The following is a 19,624-nucleotide window of genomic DNA, read 5'->3' on the forward strand; positions in this document are numbered from 1 at the left end:
AAAAAGTCTCCCCAGGGTGGCTTCTTTGGGATGACTAACTAAAGTCTAATACTTCAAACATGTTAGACACTGTCCCTACTTGTAACTTCTGTAGGAAATTAGAGGAGTGGCATTTTAAGAATACATGCCATTTTAATGAATAATTTTTATAAACTAACAGTTGTCAGTTCTTTAATATGATATATTATTCAGATGAATGTGGTTACACAGCATCTCTGAACATTCATTCACAATGACCAGAAGAAAAAGAAACCTGACAAGTAACACTGTCCCTATGCTATGCTTGAGCTCTAAACTAGTGATACTCAGCGTTATATGACATGGGAGCTACATCTGCAACCAACATTAACAAAAGAGCCAGGTAACTATGGTACGCCCTGCGTACCACCCTACCAGACATACACAATAATATTAAAACAACATTTAACTATAATCAAATACTCTGAAATTTTCAGGTAAATTTTCAACACAAAAAATAAATTTATCTAACTCATGTACTGTGCACTGCAGATGAAACATGAAATTCTGCATCTGCCATTAATGTCTATTTAACTCAGAGGCCCAAACAACAGCTTGAGGGAAAGCACTCTTGGTAAGAATTCTATAGCTTACAATGGTTTGTTGCTGCTAACCAAGCACTCAGACCACAGTCTGTACAAGACTAGCAATAAGGAACAGGCTAAACCAGGCTCTGGGATACATTACTGGAAGCAAATCGAGCACTTGGTTCAGGGGATGACCATAACAAAGCTAACTAAACGCTGTCAATTATTGACGTTTACTTTATAAAATCACCATACCCACAATGTCTGGTGTTGATCTTAAAGGGTCAGCTCCTCCAGTCATCAGATTAAGCACTGAGCAAAGCCTGCCTTTTTTATTTTTTATTTGTCATTACAGAAGGGGGCTTCCTTCTTCCAGGGGTGCTGTGGATCAGCTGCTTGCTATGCTCAAGGACGGAGCCCTGAAGAGCCACAGGCTATGCCTCAAAGATCCATATGGAGCTTACAAGCCACACAGAGACTACGTCTACACTACAGAGATATTTTGAAAGAAGCTCGTCCCCAATATCTCTTCTGAAAGAGCTTCTTTCAAAGAAAATGTCCACACACAAAAACACGAATCAAAAGAGCGATCTGCTCTTTCAAAAGAGAGCATCCACACAGCCTCCACTCTTTTGAAACAACAGGCCAGGGATCAAAAATGAAGACTGTTCTTTCGAAAGAAGGGCCCTGCAGAGCATCTACACATTTTCTTTCAAAAGAAGCTTTTGAAAAGGGGGTGCTCTTCCTGAAACAGCAAAGGAAACGTGATTTCGAAAGAAGAGCCACATTTGTTCGATTTACTCTGTGTGCGCAGATGCTCCATGGGCTCTTGCAAAAGAGCCCCCTTCTTTCAAAAAAACCTTTTGAAAGAACTTGCTAGTGTAGATGCAGCCAGACTAAGTATCACTGATCTACCAAGTACTCTAGTGGAGGATATGCAACTCAGTACTTCAAGCATTCTATTCCTACCACAATCAGCTACCACTCACTCTCTCATATTTCTGTTCATCTGCTGCAAAGTAGATATCCTACAATCCTAGTAAAATGTTCCCATGAGGAACACAGTATTAATTTATGTTTGGAATCTATAGAAGCACAAAGTAGCATTGCCTCTATTTACTCTAGAGAGAGCCCACTGCAATTCTTTTTAGCTGTCTGTGACACATTTAAAAACAAAAAAGTCTTGATAAGAACTCAACCTTGCACATGTTTTTTTCATCACATGGCTTTATAAACTGAAGTATTCCTGAATACAAAAATTTATCTGACCCATGCTTACATCCTTTTTCTCTATCACAGAGATTATGGTATTGGATTTTTAAGGGCTTGATTCTGCAAGGTACAAAGTTCTCAAGTACGGAAGTAGGATGCTCTTGGGGTTAAAGTACAGGACAGGGATTAAAAAATGTGGTTCAGTTCCTCACTCTGCCAAAGATTTCTCAAGTAATCTTGAGCAAGTCACTTAATCTCTCTGTGCCTTAGTTCTCTTATTCCTTCTGTCAGTCTTGTTTAACTGGAAACCCTATTAGGCAAGGACTGTCTTCCACTATGTGTATACAGGGTACCTGTTCCAGTGGGACCCTGACACCTCAGTTGGTGTTTTAAGTAATACTGGAATACAAACCATGAACAACTCTGAATCACACTTACATGCTCCAAGTTTTGAATTGGTTCTGGTAAGGAGAAACACCATCTCCACCAACCTCCCAGCTACCACCTGAAACCCACATGCCTCCATGTCTGTTACAAATTGATAAGAAAGGGAAAGAATTCCAGATTGTTCCTACTCACTAAGACTATTTATGACAGTGCTACAAGTAACCTCATATATATACACTGTACATGGATAGACTGGAAGTAATAATAATAGTTAGCCCTTGTATACTGCTTTTCAACACCAGTGTTGAAAGTGCTTTACAAAGGAGATCAGCATTACCCTCATTTTACAGATGGGAAACTGAGGCAATGAGAAGAAGAGTGATTTGCCCACGATTTGGGGCACATCACCTTGCAGGCCAGAGCCAAAAATAGAAACTAGGTCTCCTGCGTCCTAATCCATGTAATGGCTGATAGTTTTGTTACCTGGAATCAAATAAAGTGCCATCCAGCAGTGTGCCATTATAGTGATATCTGACAAAGTCTCCTATCTGGCTTTTTCGCTCACAGGATTCAGGTACTTGTTGGTTCTCAATAGCGATGCCATCTTTCGGGTTATGAAGATCTAGGAGAGCCACATCAAAAACCAGAGAAGCCTGGCCAGGAATCTCTTTACCTACAGATGAGATGGGAAAGAACCAATTAAGTCAGAGCAACAGTTCTAGAAAGAACTCAATGCTTTGATCAATCATTTTCATTATGTTATTTATATTTCATCGTGTTTTCACATCCCAGCCTTCCTCCAAATAAGCAGATTTGACTATTAGGAAAACGAATAGAAAGTCTGTACAGCAGAATTATGTGCCCCGGCCCCCATCACACAGCCAAGTCTGCTTTCAGTCTTCTGTCCAATGCTGTACTGGGGAGGGAGTGAGGGAGGCCTTGTCCTGTAATTCTTTGAATACCAGGTATTTTATATTATTTTATTTTTTATTTCAGGTGTATTTATATTGAGCCCATTTATATTGAGCACTGATAATCCAAAATACTCATGTCTTCAATTAAAGACAACAGAAGTCACGGTACAGAATATGCATCTGACCAGGGTTTCTGAACCAGCGACCACTTCCACCATATTTTTGTGGGTATGTGTAACAAATGGGAAATTGAAGATATAGTAGAACTTCTGCTCTTCCTGCCCCATAAGACAAGGGCAAGAGGTCATTCATTGAAATTAAAAGTGGCAAATTCACAACTAATAAAAGGAAGCACTAATACATACAGGCTACGTCTACACTAAGGAGCTTTGTAAACAAAACTTGTGGAACATCTATACACAAAATGCATTTTGTCAACAGAAACTATCAACAAAAAAGTCCCGTAGATGCTCCAGGAGGCCCACTTTTATGTGTATATGCGATCTGTTGGCAGAACATCTCTTCCAACAGTAACTTCTGTAGACAGATGCTTCGAGCGTAGACACAGTCTTACTATATAATTAGACTATGGAACTCGTCACAGGAAGACACTGAAGTCGAGCAAGATTCAAAGAAAAATTAGATATTTATATGGATAATACGGATATCTAGTGTTCTTATCATTCGGAATGATAAAATCAGAGAAGGTATATTAAATCACATGCTTCAGAGCTAGACCCAATTTCTAACTATTGAGGATCAGAATAAGACCTAAAGTGAGCCCAGGTACAGTATGTCTGCCAACTATAGCATTCTTGCCTCTTCCTTTGAAGTATAACGTAGTGGTTACTATTACAGGCAAGACACTAGCTAAGAAAGACCTGGAATCTGATCCAGAATGGCAATTCCAGAACTGATTTGGGATATGTTGTGAAGTGTCACAGATGACTATGCTGACATGGGCATATAGTTACAAACACTGGCTCAGATATCCATGTTAGTGGAGTCCAGGAGATGGCCTAGCAATGGACTGCTATAAATGAAACTGGCAACATGAAATAAACAACCTGGGATCACTAATGTGACTTTCCATTTATTAAATGGAAGTCAAATTGCTGTGGCAATTGTCTATAAACAATACAGAAGCACCTGACTTCTAGTTTAAAAGACATTCATAGGAAAAAAAATTACCTGCTGAGAAATCACACTTCAGAATATATACATGTTCTACATTATCATCAAGCCAAAGCTAAGCATTCATCTGTCAGTAAACCCACCTATACTGTTTATGAAAGAGAAAAATATCTGTACTTTGCTAATAAGCCACATCCCAAATTATTTTTCTAAAAGTTATTTTCTATCCATATCTAATTTGAAAAAATGGTGCGTCTGCAATGCTAACTACATAACACAAAGATCTGTGTTAGAAAATAGAAAGTTTGGGGATGAAAGAGGGGCTGCTTTTACCATCTCCTTCTTCTCCATATGCTAAGAAAGGAGGTATTGTGATGATGCGCTTTTCTCCTACACACATCCCCAGGAGACCCTTGTCCATACCAGGAATCAGCCATCCAATTCCCACATACGTGTCGTAAGTTCTCATTCGATTGTGGCTAAAAAGTAAGACAAAGAATTACCTAGAAAAAGATAGTATCACAGAGCCAATAAAAATGAAGGAAAATTAATAATCAATGGGCACACACAGGAACATCACAATCAGTCGCTACAGCTTACTTTGCATGTGGGCACAAGGAATATAATTTATAACCTTCTGTTCCAAAAAGCGCACACATACCCAGAATGTCCCTATTAGCAGAAATTGTGTAACTTTTTCCGAAATGCCTAAATGATAGAGATTTAAGTTCGCTTTCAAAGGGGATTTGGAAGGTTAACCTCACAGTCAGATTTAGGAACCTAAGTGCCTCACTGAGTTTTTACTATAGGATTTAGGCACCTGTGACTGTCTTACTCCCTGTTATATTTCAGCATTAGTAGTACTAGTCTTGGGAAGGAAAGAATCTCACACACCCACACACAAACACTTCTGATATTTGATCCCATAGAGGATGCTGGTACATACAGGAAACTTTAAAAATAACTGCATGGGGGAGGCTTAAATTTACTAATCAAACAATTTATGACTAGCCTAGATTTTGTAAGACACTGGTGGCACAACATTTCTCTCTTTCATTGTTCTGAGAAACAGGTCTGGCTCTTGCAAGCATGGGATTAGTTGCACTGGCCACAGCCAGCCCGGCAATCACCTCGCAAGCTTCACACAAAGCTGTGCCAATATTCTAGGCAATCCTCTGGTGTTCCAGAAACACGTCAGAAGACTTCCCAAAAGGGTAGTTAAAAATGAGAGGACTCTGATCAGGTTAACCCCATTTAGCAGCTCAAAATACTAACAAAACATATTATGACCAATCCCCACCCACAACAACTTCCATACACAGTCTCCAAATTTCACTCAACATGATGTCTCAGCCATAGGTGGTTTCCTCACTAGGACCCTTGCTGGAAGTTGTAAACACAAACATAATACAGTTTGAAGTGTCACTGCAAACCTATCATGCAGCACCGCCCAATAGAAAGATTTGTTGACAGTCAACTATAAATGATGTAGTTCACTTTGAGTCCATTTAATACACTGGGGACAGCTAACCTTCTTCAGTATAGTTATTAATTGCATGTTGTGGTAGTTGCAGTTACAGGGGCCTGTGGTACTTCCAATGTTGTGGAACGTGGTGGGTCTAGCTCCACCAGCGTTTGGTCTTTTATTTTCAGAGCCATTCTGTCCAGACAACAGACTGGGGCAACCACCCTGGGCCCTGAGCTGCAGAGGCACAGGGGGACCACTGAGGGCCCTGATGCTGGCAGCTGTGAGTGACCCGTCTCCTGCTCTGCCCTGCCTCTTCACACCTCTGCTCTACCTCCATTCCTCCTCTTCCTGTCCTAGCTCTATTCCTGCCCCACCCCTTTCTGACTTCCTTCCCTAATCAATGCCAGAAGCTTGTGGGCTGGGGTGGAACGCGGCGGGCTGGGGCTGGGTTGCTCACTGCTGCCAGCACCAGGCCCCCCTGTAAACCACCCAGGCTGCTCTGGACCCTACATTCCCCAAAATGCATGGCCCTTGGCAGTTTCCCCAAACTGTCTTATGGACAGGCAAGCTCTGCTTGGGCCCAATCTGGGCACCATCAAGTTTTCTGCAAACCTGGCACTGATGGTCCCAACATGAATTCTGACTATTCGTAAAACAACCACCCCCATGAAACCTCAGTGAAGTATACAGGGTGCCTCTCTCCCTACTGATGAATTTTACAAATGATGAGACTTTATTTTCTTTAACGACCCTGTACAGCTTTGCACATAAAACTAGCACCACATATAAATATCTATAGTAAAATTGTTACAAAGATCTATTTATTTATTTATTTTATTAGAGAAAAATGTTTGCAAGAGGCACAAGAGAGATAAGCTGCCTACTGTGCCTTTTACTGGTTTGAGTAGGTAGTACATTCGTATAACCTGCTACTTAGATGTACATCTAACTGGTATAAAGCCAAGCTACTTTACTAGTCTTGCAACTTTTCTCTTTGTTTCATGATGCAGTAATTAACGTTATATTATCTACTGGGAGGAAGAAAAGGAAAAAGCCTCCTTTAAGTAGCCCAGAACATACATACATAAAAAAACTCCACAGAAAAGTATTTAATGCCTCACCTTGAGTCAAATAGAGTCCCATCCAAGAAAGTTCCATTGTAATGGTATCTTACAAAGTCAGACACCTGTATTGTCCGAGGACATTTTTCAGGCTTGAAATAAGTTTGAATTTGAATCTCATCTTCAGAATTCCAAAGATCTATCAGAAGTACATCAAAATGAAGCACTGCATTTGGGGGGATTACACCAGCTGCAAATGCAAAAGAAGTTCAAAACTGTTATCATTCTTCCCTTTTTCACAGTGTACCAAACTAATAGAAAATCATCTAACTTTACCTAGGCCAGAGAAAGCATGCACAGCTGCCACTCACATAGATGTTCTCAAAAGAAGGTGACAACAGATTTATACTTAATTACAATCATATACCTTTATATTTTATGACTTCATACATTTACTAAATTGCTGTAATTATGTCTCCAGAATAACAAACAGGGAGCAAAATTAAATATTTGGTAAAGACTAAGCCCAGAATGTAGATGAGCCTCTCAATCCCCTATGAACTTCTACTGCCTGTGTCAGAGGCCTGAGCACTTGACGCATTCTGAGATCAAGACCTAAGTAACTGTTTGATGCTTCTATGCTATTCTCCTCCATTTGGCACTTGAAAATTTCGCACATGAGCAGTGAGTAAGATGCTCTCCTTGAGGAACTTGGGGGCTTATTTACTAAATTCTACTGGGTTTTACAAGGACATAGTGAACTTGAAATCTAGTCAGTAAAAAAATAAACTGAAAAGTTAAAAGTCACTTCAGTCACATTCTAACATACCAAATTATTTTAAACCTTGGTGCTGTACTTACAAACTCCTTCACTCCCGTAGGCCAGGTTGGGTGGAATTTTCACAAAACGTCTCTCATTCACACACATTCCAACCAGAGCTTTGTCCATCCCAGCAATAAGCTGGCCTTTTCCCACAAACACATTGAACGTGGAACCCCTGTCATAGCTAAAGGGGGTGGGGGGGGTAGATAAAGAGAAAAACATAAATGGATTCTTTACAAACTACTCTGTCTCTCTATGTTTTCTTACTTTAATTTTATCTTAATCACACTCACCCAGTTAGAACTTTATTTAGAAATACCTACAATGGAAAAAAAGACTTACACAATTGCAAGCATCTCCTAAACTTCACTCCTCCATTTGACCGGGAAGCAATCTCAGCCAGTTATCCCTCACACATGCTGCTAATGAAGTACCAGGGACTTTACACAAGCTCAGACTACATCTGAACTTTGCTACTTCACACCAATGACTGCAGGATCTATTGCAAAATTACTGACAAGAAGATTTTATAAAATCATGGCAAATGCACCAGACAATACACTTTATTTCTTTCTTTCCAGAAAAGTAGTTTAATCTTATGACACTTAAAAAATACTGGCAGGTGCACTATAATATGTAAACAGGGGTAGGAAACCCAGAGCTGGTCCACAGCTTGCTTTGATGCAGTCCTTGAGGCTGGGGCTCTGTCACAGCAAGGATATGGGGAAGCCCTGAAACTCAAAGGTCCCATCAAGGCAAGTGGTGGGTCGAATCCAGCCCATGGGATCTGCCTGGCAGGGAAAGAAAGCAGTTCTGGGAATTCCCTGCAGTGCACAGAGCCACACAGAGATACCTGTGCCCTCCAAGGAGCTGTGTTTGGTGGATGTTCCAGCCTCGTCCTCCCTCCTACCCAGACCTCCCGCCAGCATTCCCTGTGAGCTGTGTACTTGTGCAGCCGCTCAGAAGAAAATAAAATGCTGCCCAGCTGATTAGCAGAGTGCTCACAGCTAGGTTTTGTGTTTCTATGGGTGGTGCACATTCACGCATGCCTCAGTGCACATAAAAATATTCTGCACTTGGGTGGAAAAGATTAGAAGGAACATTGCTCCCAATCCTCACCCCACCTCCTGCCTAGACTCCACAAGAGGTGGGGTGCAGGAGTGGGCTGGAGGCAGGTGAGCTGGGTGGGAGGGTGCAGAAACAGCTGAGGGTGGGAGTCTGGGCAGGAGGGGGTGTAGGAGCAGAGTGGGGTGCTCTGGGGAGGAGAAGGGGGCTGGAGCAGGCTGGGTGAAAGGGGAACACTTCTCTCCCTGCAGCACTGTCCCCGCCCCCACAGGGGGAACATCAGCAGAGAGAAGTGCCCCAGAGAGACCTTTTTGGAGACATGGTCTTAGACACTGCCCACCCTGGCTATGATTGGCAGGAGTTCCAGACAATCAGAGTGGCAGGTGAAGCCTCTCTCTCGGCAACCTCTGTAGTCAGGCTCCCTAGGTCAGCGACATCCATGGTCCTGCTAGACCATGGATGTTTCCGGACCAGAGAATCCAGGACAAGAGAAGTTCAACCCATATTAAAATCCCAGATATTTTAAAAACCCAGCTGGGTGGAGATTTAAAGACAGAAACAATAAAGCTGTACATCTTAGTTTATCAAAATCCGCCTTCCTGAAATCTGTTGCGCCTATTTTGCTGTTCTCCCTTCTACCACTCCTTAGAATCATGAACTCTACGGCCGTGTCTACACTAGCCCCAAACTTCGAAATGGCCATGCAAATGGCCATTTCAAAGTTTACTAATGAAGCACTGAAATACATATTCAGCGCCTCATTAGCATGCGGGCGGCCGCGGCACTTCAAAATTGACACGGTTCACTGCTGCGCGGCTCATCCAGACGGGGCTCCTTTTTGAAAGGACCCCGCCTACTTCGAAGTCCCCTTATTCCTGTGAGCAGATGGGAATAAGGGGACTTCGAAGTAGGCGGGGTCCTTTCGAAAAGGAGCCCCGTCTGGACGAGCCGCGTCAATTTCAAAGTGCTGCGGCCGCCCGCATGCTAATGCGGCGCTGAATATGTATTTCCGCGCTTCATCAGTAAACTTTGAAATGGCCATTTACATGGCCATTTCAAAGTTTTTGGCTAGTGTAGACATAGCCTATGATTTCATGGTCACTTTTTCCCAAGCTGCTTTTCACCTTCAAATTCTCAGCTAGTTGCTCCCTACTTGTTAAAATCAAATCTAGAACAGCTTCCCCACAGTAGCTTTCTCAACTTTCTGAAATACAAAAAAAATTGTCTTCAGAGCAGTCCAAGAACTTTTTGGATAGTCTGTGCCTTGCTGTGTTAGTTTTCCAAAATATGCCTGGATAGCTGAAGTCCCCCTCACCACCAAATCCTGCTTTTTATCTCTGCTTATAAATTAAATTGATCAAATCATTGTGGTTTAAAGATAGAAAATCAACAAAAGCTCTTCGGCTGACTGATTTTTGGCACAATATGAAGTAAAAAAATGTCTCTTCCAAGGCCAAAGCAGTGATGAGGGTCTGCACCTCTATGCTCCAACAGTGGGTGCACTGGAATTAAGTACACCGAAGGCAGTTGGAGCATGTCTGACCAAAGCACACACGCAAGAACTGAACTGATAATTACAGCTCACGTGGTAATGCAAATACATCCATAAGCATCACAGTTTACAAAGTGTTTTACAAATAGCTTTTCCAGTATTGCCCATGTTATAACCATCTTGTCAGTGGTAGCACAGAAGACACATGATTGTACTGGAAGCGCTTTTGTCAGAGTGAAGTGACTATGTAGTTTGTAAAAACCACTGTGGTCACAGCTGCCTAGGATCGTGACTGCTGGGTGAAAGTGGGGGGGGGCACATGGCTGGGAGTATGTCTCTGGGGAACTGAAGGGGGATTGTGTTACAGCACGGGGCTGGGGGTGCCTGGCTCTGCGGGAGGGGGACTGAACTAGAGCGAGTGAGAGTTGGAGGCCCTGGGTATTGTCCCTCATAAGCATTCTGAAAGTCTGGTAACCCTACTCAGGCCCCACGTGGGGGGGCAGCTAAGCCCCAAAGAGGACAGTTTGGGCCCCTAGGGGGAGGGGTTGGGGTGGATTGGGGCTTGAGTTCAGCTACCTTTTTTTCTTTTAAAAAAAAAAAAAAAAAAAAAAAAAAGCACTGCCTGAAAAATTAAAGAGCAAGTCCTTACATTGGTGAAGCAATTCAGCTCAGTTTATTTGCATGAATAAATACTTCTAACTACTTTGTACTTCTTTAATGGAAAACACAAGCACAACAGGAAGGCAACAAAGCCTCTGAAACATTCCCCAGCTTATATATGCTTAACATTACTCCCTTGTGACTGCAAAGTTCTTACGTTATTTTCAGCTCTCTCTCTCTTCAGATAACAAAAAGAGCACTAAACAAACAAAGTTGCTCTATCCTCCTTTCTGCCGGCGAACAGCATTCTCAAAACCAGCCAGTGGGTGGGTATTGTTGGAGAAATGAAAGTCAGAGCTCTACTTTCAAACAGACTAAACACACATCACTTCCACAACACCCTGAGGCTCCTAATAGCCCCAGACCTAGAATTCCTACACTGCTTGTGAATGTGATCTCCTGTTGACTCCACCATTTTCCAACAGCCAGTAACTTTTCTTAAAGCAGCCATTACTTGATACACATCATTCATTTTATACTGAACAAAAATATTTCTAGAAATGTCTGGAGAACTTATGCTGGAAAACACCATTTTCACAAGTTCCTAGAAGAAGCTGTTATAAAGATAAGCACTCAATAAACAGACTCTTAATATCTAAATTTAAAATCTCAAGTGAGAAATCAATGCTTACCAGTTGGGAAATGTGTAATGTCAAGAGTCAATTTATAATAGCAAAACACACAAGTAGATTAGTCATAAAAAACAAAGCCACAGTATCTAAGTATTTTTGTATCAACAGAAGATCTGAGCAAAACTGTACCAGCAGATCAAACCAGCACTGTCTGACTAATTTTACTGATAGCTTACACAGATGGTATTTGTTTTATTACTTCAATATTCTGTAGTTCAATGCAAACCTAAAACTCAGATTATTAATATGGTCATGAAATATGCACACATCTTTGAAGAAGAAACAAAAGGGCATGAATTCAGGTTTTTTTTTTTTAAATAGAGAGATTGTAAGTTATTGCTGCAATACGTTACAAATTTTTATAAAAGTGATTTGTAGCAAAGGGATCTTAATTGGAAGGCCCTGTAAAAGCTACCACATTTCATGAAAGTTTCAGCACTGAAGCAGAAAGCTGAAGAAAACTGATGTTAATTATCCATTATAGAAGCCTACCTCTATTTAGGCTACAGAGGTCTTTCACAAAGTAATTTCAAATCACTACCTGAATATATCTGCTCTGAATTCATTAATGTGTTCTTTTATTGCACCTTAATCTAAAACTAGTCAGCAATAAGAACCACAGTACAAACTTCGTAATAAATGGCATATACACACCTTAATTCCCATTCTACAAGAATGAGCACCAAAGGTACGATGAAAAACTTTAAAACATGTCTTCAAACAATCTCATCAACAATAAAAAACCTCTTCACTTTCTGGCATTGCTAACTGGATGCATTGTCAGATTTTTACTTGTCAAATTACTCTAAAACTATACATTATTAAGTAGAAAAATGTACATCACCACAAAGTACCATACAGAACTGAATAACAAATAGACAATTATATACAAATGATTGACTTCTGCATTAATTTCTATCACATATGTTCCTACCTAGAATGTTGCCTTTCATCAATACTTCTTACTTTATCAGATATTAAAATAGCAGCCCCATTCACATTTATAAGCACATGAACATATCATGTTTCAAGCTGCTGAGCTGTTCCCAGTTTGCGGCAACATGCCTGGAAAAGCTCTCATGAAAGTTAACCCAGGAGAAACTGATGGCAAGTCTATACTAAAGTGGAAGGTCAAATTAACGTAAGCAATTCCAGCTTCATTAATGGCACAGCTGGAGTTGACACACCTTTATTAGCGCTTCTGTGCCACCTCCACAGCAGGAGATCAATGGGAGTGAATTACTCCTAATGAGGAGCAGGAATACCAGGGCGAGTGTGGACGCCCTGGGAGTTCGATTTAGTGCGTCCCTACCAGGAGCACTAAATCAAATGCCAGAAGATTGACTGTGGCAGCATCTATCTTCCCGGAAGTGTAGACGTAGCCTGACTGAAGCTTACAGCAGCAGGAGGGGCTAGCTGCCCTGAGTAGATGCCTAGACTATCTGATAGATGTGTATTTCTGGAGGCCAGGAACTTCTGCAGTTGTGTTTACACTCCGTTTTTAGCACAGCATCTCAATCAGAGCTAACTGGGGTCTGTTCCCTCAAGCCAGGAATCATACCACCAGCTCAAAAAGTTATAGTGCAATACAGAGAATACAGTCCCCAGAAATATGTCCGTGTGAAACCCCTTTAGGCCACAATCTTGCAAAGTCTCAGCACAGATGGAACCTGGCTAAAGTACCACTAACACACAGAGCCCCTCAGAAGTCTAAGGTGCTTCACCTAATCTCGATATCAAATTAAGGGCCTATTGGATATCTGCACAAGGGAAAAACAGATTATTCTGCACACATAGCCAGTTATGTGTATTTTTACATTTCACAGCCCACAACTTGTCTTAGCTTGTTCTAAAATTCCATCAAAGGCCCTTACTCTTCAAAACCAAAAAGGAGACCAATGAATACACTGTTTCTTATGGCTTGAAGGTTAATTTATCCTAGTATATACTTTCTTTAATGAACAGCTTGTAAAATGACCATCATGGCATGACTGGACTATGGTCAACTAGATTAGGGAGTGTCCAGTTTACTATCAAGGGCGGACACTTCCCTAAAAGCTTTTCCATGAAGTATGAGGAAGGCTATTATGATTACTTAAATGTTTTTGTTTTTCCTTCTGTAGAAAATTACCTCTGTAGTTATGAATGAGGTGGGGCAGGGGAATCAACAAGGTGGCAGAATGAATACATGACCTTTGCATCACTAGCAAAGCAACAGGGAAAATCTCAAGATTAACATACAAACTTTTCCAAGCAAACTTGAGTTGCTAGTTTTCACATTTCTGTGATAAATACTTAGCAACAATAATAATTGGGAAACACCAGTTTTGTTCTGGGTGTGCTAAATTTGGGTCTAAAATAGGGAGCACAGGACAAAAGAACAAGAGGTGATTAAATAGCAGCTGACTGTGGGATTCATGCTTCTGGTTCAGAAAGTTAACTGCATTTTTGTCTGGTTTTCTGGTTCTGCCTGGTCTAAAGCAAAAAAAAAAAAAAAAAAATGCTAAATACAAACCCAGAAGTGGGCTTGGGCCAGTGATTGCTCTGCCACACACACAAAGCTGTGTCAGCCTGTGCACAACCACCCATCTGTTCCCAAGATGTGGATCCTTAACTCACTGCAGCCGGCCAATTCCCAACCATCCATCCCCTTGACATTTCTGAGAACTTTCCTCAGCCATAATCAGAAATAACTGAAAACTATTAAACTATGTTTTATGTCGTTCAGATACGTGTAACAGTCCAGCATTTCTACATGGCTCTCACCTTTGTGCTGTGCATGAAGATTTATGATTCCATATAACCCAAGGGATAAGGGAAAATGAACCAAAACTTCTGCCCAACCAACGCAATCCTGGAGCCCCACCTCACTCCCACGTTGGAATCACTCTCCCTAAAACTCTCCAAACACCTACCTTTTATCGGACAGAAGGGGGAAAAACCCACAAATTCTACAGGGTATAAAAGCCTCATTCTTCAGTGCATCTGCCTGACCAAGGTTAAAGAGAAACGCCCCTTAGGAAGAGCTCATTCTACAACTCCCCACTAAGTGAACAGCTTCTTGCGCCTACTTCTACAGTATCTGAGGCTAGGCACTGTTAGAGCCAAGATAGGCAGCCATGGGGGCTGTTTCCGTGTGTGGGAATTCAGGGGGTCCCGAGGCCCCCACTTCCTCCATAAACAAATCTCACCGAAGCTCCTCCACCCATCATCCCCGGCGCCCCGCAATAAAGCACCGCCCCCCATTCTTCAGGGCTATTTTCAACCTCGAATGCCCTTCCAGCTCCCCCAAGCACACGCGGCAGCTGCTCCCCCACCCCCGTCGGCACCTGGAATCGAACTTGGTGCCGTCGGGGAAGGTGCCGTGGTAGTGGTAGCGCACGAAGTCCCCACTGCGCACCGTGCGCGGACACTGCTCAGGCACGAAGCTGCGCTCGATGTGCACGTCCTGCCCGTCCCAGGGCTGCTCGCCGGCCGGCACCGGCGGAGCCTGGCACGCCACCCAGCTCACCAGCAGCGCCGGCAGCAGCAGCGAGCAGCAGCGGCGGCGGCGGCGGCTGCCGCGCCGCGCTAACAGCCCCAAGCCCGCCATGTAGGGAGAGGACGGAGGCGGGGGCAGAGTGCGAGGGGCTCTACGGCCGCTTTCCGGCCCTCCCAGCGCTGCGCGGCCCGGCCCGGCCCGGCCCACCGCGGCTGCAGAAGCTGCAAACGTGGAGTATTAGCGAAAGAAATCCTGCAGCCGAGGGGGAGGAGCCGGGGGGGGCGTCCGGGCGTGGCTACCGGAGTGGTCTATTTGGCGCCGCTCACCCCAGCCCAAGTTCTTTTTCTTGCACGTGGTTCCTGAGTTTTGCTGCTCGCCTGGAAACACGCCAAAGGCCAGGGGGGAAGGGAGAGCCAACAGGCACCACAGCACAACCCCGCGACCTTCCAGAAGCGAAAAGCCCTGTGCACGTGGTACTACGTGGCGCTGCTCGTGAGTTCAGCTCAGCGCCGCTCTCTCCATCTTATGTTCCTTTGCTTCTTCCAGGCTTTAGCTTAAGGGCCAGCTTGTTTTTCTTAGTGCCCCGAGCTCACGCCGTTAACTGCTATGTTCAACCAGTGATCATACCCTTCTTTTCTGCCATCTCTTTTGACACGTATGAGCTCATGCATTGTACCCCACTTCGTTCTTGCAGAGTTCAAAAAAAAACTGAACATGAAACATAAAATTAAAAATATTTGCACTTGAAGTGACTTGCCAAAAGTATATTGCAAGATTTTTAATAGTAGCTTTCCACAGACTAGTGCAGGGGTCAGCAACGCAGAGCACACATGCCAATAGTGGTCCACCAGCCAATTTTCTTTGTCACATCACATACTGTAGAACTGGAAGGGACTGTTGGAGGTCACAGAGTCCAGTCCCCTGCCTGTTTGGTAGGACCAAGCACTACCCTTTTTTTTAACCAATTTGTCCCAGGTTGCTAAATAGCCCTCTCAAGAATTGAGCTCACAAGAGTGGATTTAGCAGGCCAACGTGCCAACCACTGATCTATCCCTTCCCATCCACCAAGAACTCAGCCCCACCCTTCTACCCCCCATGCAACTCCCCACTCAGGGCTCCATGTCCCAGCTTCCAGGGGGCCAGCAGCAGCTGTCTGCCTGGAGCTGGCCAAGGCTCTGTGCCCCTGGCTGCAGGAGGCTGCCTACCTGAGGCTGGCAGCAGCTCTGCACCCCTGGCCACCCGGGCTCCCTGCCTGGGTCCACCAGCAGCTTCATACCACAGGCTGCCAGGGCTCCATTCCCAGTGACCACAGTGGCTCTCCTCCCAGTCAATGGGGCTGCCAACTAGACCAGCTGAGCTCCCAGTCTCTAGCAACCTCTGTGGTTGGGGCTCCCTGCTTCAGCAACATCCGTGGTCCTGCAAATGTTTCACTTCCCAGTGTTTTAAACAGCTGAGGAGGTTGCAGCAGAGAACTTACGTGACTTGAGAAGGCCACAACAGTAAGGCTATATCTAAATTGCCAAGAATTGTTGGCAAAAGATATGCAAATTGCGCAACTCATTTGCATCTGTCCTGCCAACAGTTCTATCGGGAGAGGCTTTCCCAACATTTGGCCTGTCCATATGGGTCAAAGATCAGTAAAACCCCCTCCACCAACACATCCGTTCTTCCTCCTGGAATGAGGATGACCAGGACGTCAGCAGAGGGCTCCCAGAGCAATAGACTTCTACTGGGAGACCTCCGGGCTCTGTCCAGAAGCCTGCAATCTAGACATAGCCTAAATGTCAAAATTGGAATTGGAATTAGGACCAGTCATAAGAAAGGCCATAATGATGAGACAAAAGGTCCATCTAGCCCAGTATCCTGTCTTCCATTTATGGCCAATGTTATATGTCCCAGAGGGAATAAAAGACAGTTACCTGTTCTGTAACTGGTGTTCTTTGAGATGTGTTGCTCATGTCCATTCCAGTTTGGATGTGGACCAGTGCATGCCCAGTTGCCGGAAGCTTTTTGCCCTAGTCAGTAGCCCTAGCGTTGGTGTGGCGCCCCCTGGAGTGGCACCCGTACGGGCGCCCATATATGCACCGCCCAACCTGCCCCTCCCCGCTCAGTTCCTTCTTGCCGGTTACTCCGACAGAGGGGAAGGTGGGAGGGTTTTGGAATGGACATGAGCAACACATCTCAAAGAACACCAGTTACAGAACAGGTAACTGTCATTTCTTCTTCGAGTGATTGCTCATGTGCATTCCAATTTGCATGAATGCAAGGCAACGTCTGGGGGGCAGGGTCAAAGCCCCGGAAGGAGTGCAGGACAGCCCAGCCCACCGCAACATCTTCTGTGCGTGCTGCATTAATGCGTAATGCACTGAGAACGTGTGAATGGAGGACCAAGTGGCTGCCCTGCAGGTGTCCTGGACAGGGACCCTGGCCACGTATGCTGCAGAGGATGCCTATACCCTGGTGGAGTGAGCCCTGATTGGGGGAGGGAGAACCCCCGCCAGTTTGTAGCACTCTCTGATACAGGCCACTATCCAGGAGGAGATCCGCTGAGAGGAGACTGGGTGCCCCTTCATCCTGTCCGCCACTCCAACAAACAACTGCTGTGACTTCGGGAAGGGTTTGGTCCTGTCCATCTAGAAGGCCAGTGCCCTCCGGAGATCCAAAGCGTGTAAGCTCTGCTCCCTAGGGGAGGCATGGGGCTTCGGGTAGAACACCGGTAAGGTGATGTCTTGGTTAATGTGGAAGGGGGAGACCACCTTAGGCAGAAACACCGGTTGGGGTCTCAGCTTGACCTTATCTTTGTGGAACACTGTTTAAAGTGGGTCCACCGTCAAGGCCCTGAACTCTGATACCCTTCTGGCTGAGGTAATGGCCACCACGAATGCTACCTTGTAGCTAAGGAATAATATAGAACAGGTGGCGAGGGGTTCAAATGGGGGACCCATAAGCTTAGACAATACCAAATTAAGGTCCCATGTTGGCAGGGGGGCCCGAACCTGCGGTTTGACCCTTTCCATTCCCTTCATAAACTTTTCACCACAGGGTCTGAGAAGATGACATCCCAGGCCCTGGGTGAAACGCTGAAATAGTACATTTGGTAAAGACTCTTGGAGCCGGGGATAGGCCGAACGGAAGGGCTGTGAACTGGTAATGGTCCTTCCCTAGCACAACCTGGAGGAACCTCCTGCGAGGTGGATAGATTGGTATATGGAAATACACGTCCTGTAAGTCGAGAGCGGCAAACCAGTCCCCTCATTCCAGCACTGGGATAATTAGGCCCAGGGATGTCATACGAAACCTTATCTTTTTCACGAATTTGTTCAAGTTTCACAGGTCCAAGGTCGGCCATAATCCCCCTTTCGCTTTCAGAATTAGGAAATAACGGGAATAAAACTCCTGCTCCTGGAATTCTTTGGGAACTTCCTCTATAGCCCCCTTTCGAAGGAGGGCCTCTACCTCCCGCCTGAGAAACGTCTCATGAGAGGGGTCCCTGAAGAGGGACAGGGAGTTGGGGTGGGAAGTGGGGTAGGAAGAAAATTGAATAGCATATCCCTTTTCTACCATGCAGAGAACTCACTGGTCTGACGTTATGCTGCGCCATGCATGGTAGAATGGGGATAGGTGGGATGAAAATAAATCCTGAGCTGGAACTATGGGGGTGGTCGGTGTGCCGCTCCCAACCGCCCCACCAAAACTGGTGTTTAGACCCCAGCAGGGGTTTTTGGTGGCCCTGATCCTGTGTCTGGCGGCCCTGACGTCTCCTGCTATGGTGGCCCCTTCTCCTGTTCCCATCCCGTTGTTGTTGTGGAAACTGTCTGAACTGGGGTCTCAGGGTATAGTGTCTCCTCTGGGTCGCTGGTGTATATAGACCCAGCAAGAGTAGGGTGGTCCGTGAGTCCTTCATGCTATGAAGCCTCTTATCAGTCTTTTCTGAAAATAGGGAGAGGCCCTCAAAGGGGAGGCCCTGTATGGACTGCTGCACTTCCTGCGAGAGTCCAGAGACCTGATGCCATGCCCCCCTTCTCATGGCTATACCCGAGGTTTGGGAATAAATCGATAAATTAAACAGAATAAACCCTCAGAATCAGACAGCATTCACACAAGAGTTCTGAAAAATCTCAATATGAAATTGCAGAACTACTGACTCTGCTATGTATCCTACAAGTCAAATCAACATAAGTGCCAAATGACTGGAGGATAATTAATGTAATGCTAATTTTTTTAAAGGCTCCAGATGCAATCCTGCAATTATATGCAAGTAAACCTAACTTCACAGTCAAGCAAATTGGTGAAAATTAGGAAACAAAGCAGGATTATCAGACACATAAATGAACACGATTAGTTGGGGAAGAGTCAGCATAGCTTGAATAAAGGGAAATTATGCTTCCCCAATCTATGACAATAAGAGGGTCAAGAAGTATATGGACAAGGGAAAAAGCCTGTGACAAGATCCTTCACAAAACACTCTTATGCAAACTAAGTGGTCATGCAATAAGGAAAGGTTACTCACCCTGTGCAGTAACTGGAGTTCTTCGAGCTGGTTGTTCCCGTGGGTGCTCCACCTGAGGTGTGTCAGCACCACTGTGCTCACGGGCCGAAGATTTTCTTAGCAGTGCCACTCAGCTGTGTTCTTTACAGGTAAAAGGCCAGTGCTCGCCATACATCCAGGGTATGCAGGGACCGGTGCTCATCACTGGCATGTGGTTTGGGGAAGAATACCGGTAGGTAAACCGGCTCATTACAATGGAAA

At 44.5% G+C, this 19,624-nt stretch overlaps 1 protein-coding gene across 2 annotated transcripts in view; it reads right to left on the minus strand.

Moving 5' to 3' along the window:
- FKBP9 (FKBP prolyl isomerase 9) overlaps positions 1-15,160 on the minus strand; it is a 31,182-nt gene extending 16,022 nt beyond the window's left edge. Inside the window, exons 1-5 of one of the 2 annotated variants that reach the window (XM_074988129.1) lie at positions 14,723-15,160; positions 7,583-7,728; positions 6,782-6,971; positions 4,526-4,671; positions 2,628-2,817 (exon numbers count right to left, since the gene is read on the minus strand). In XM_074988129.1, the coding sequence (XP_074844230.1) occupies positions 2,628-2,817; positions 4,526-4,671; positions 6,782-6,971; positions 7,583-7,728; positions 14,723-14,985 (935 nt within the window). In that variant the 5' untranslated portion in view covers positions 14,986-15,160. The remainder of the gene's footprint in view (positions 1-2,627; positions 2,818-4,525; positions 4,672-6,781; positions 6,972-7,582; positions 7,729-14,722) is intronic. The other variant, XM_074988130.1, reaches the window with a different exon arrangement.
- Positions 15,161-19,624: the final 4,464 nt, after the last annotated feature.

Source organism: Carettochelys insculpta, chromosome 2, assembly GCF_033958435.1.
Source record: "Carettochelys insculpta isolate YL-2023 chromosome 2, ASM3395843v1, whole genome shotgun sequence".
Lineage (NCBI taxonomy): Eukaryota > Metazoa > Chordata > Testudines > Carettochelyidae > Carettochelys > Carettochelys insculpta.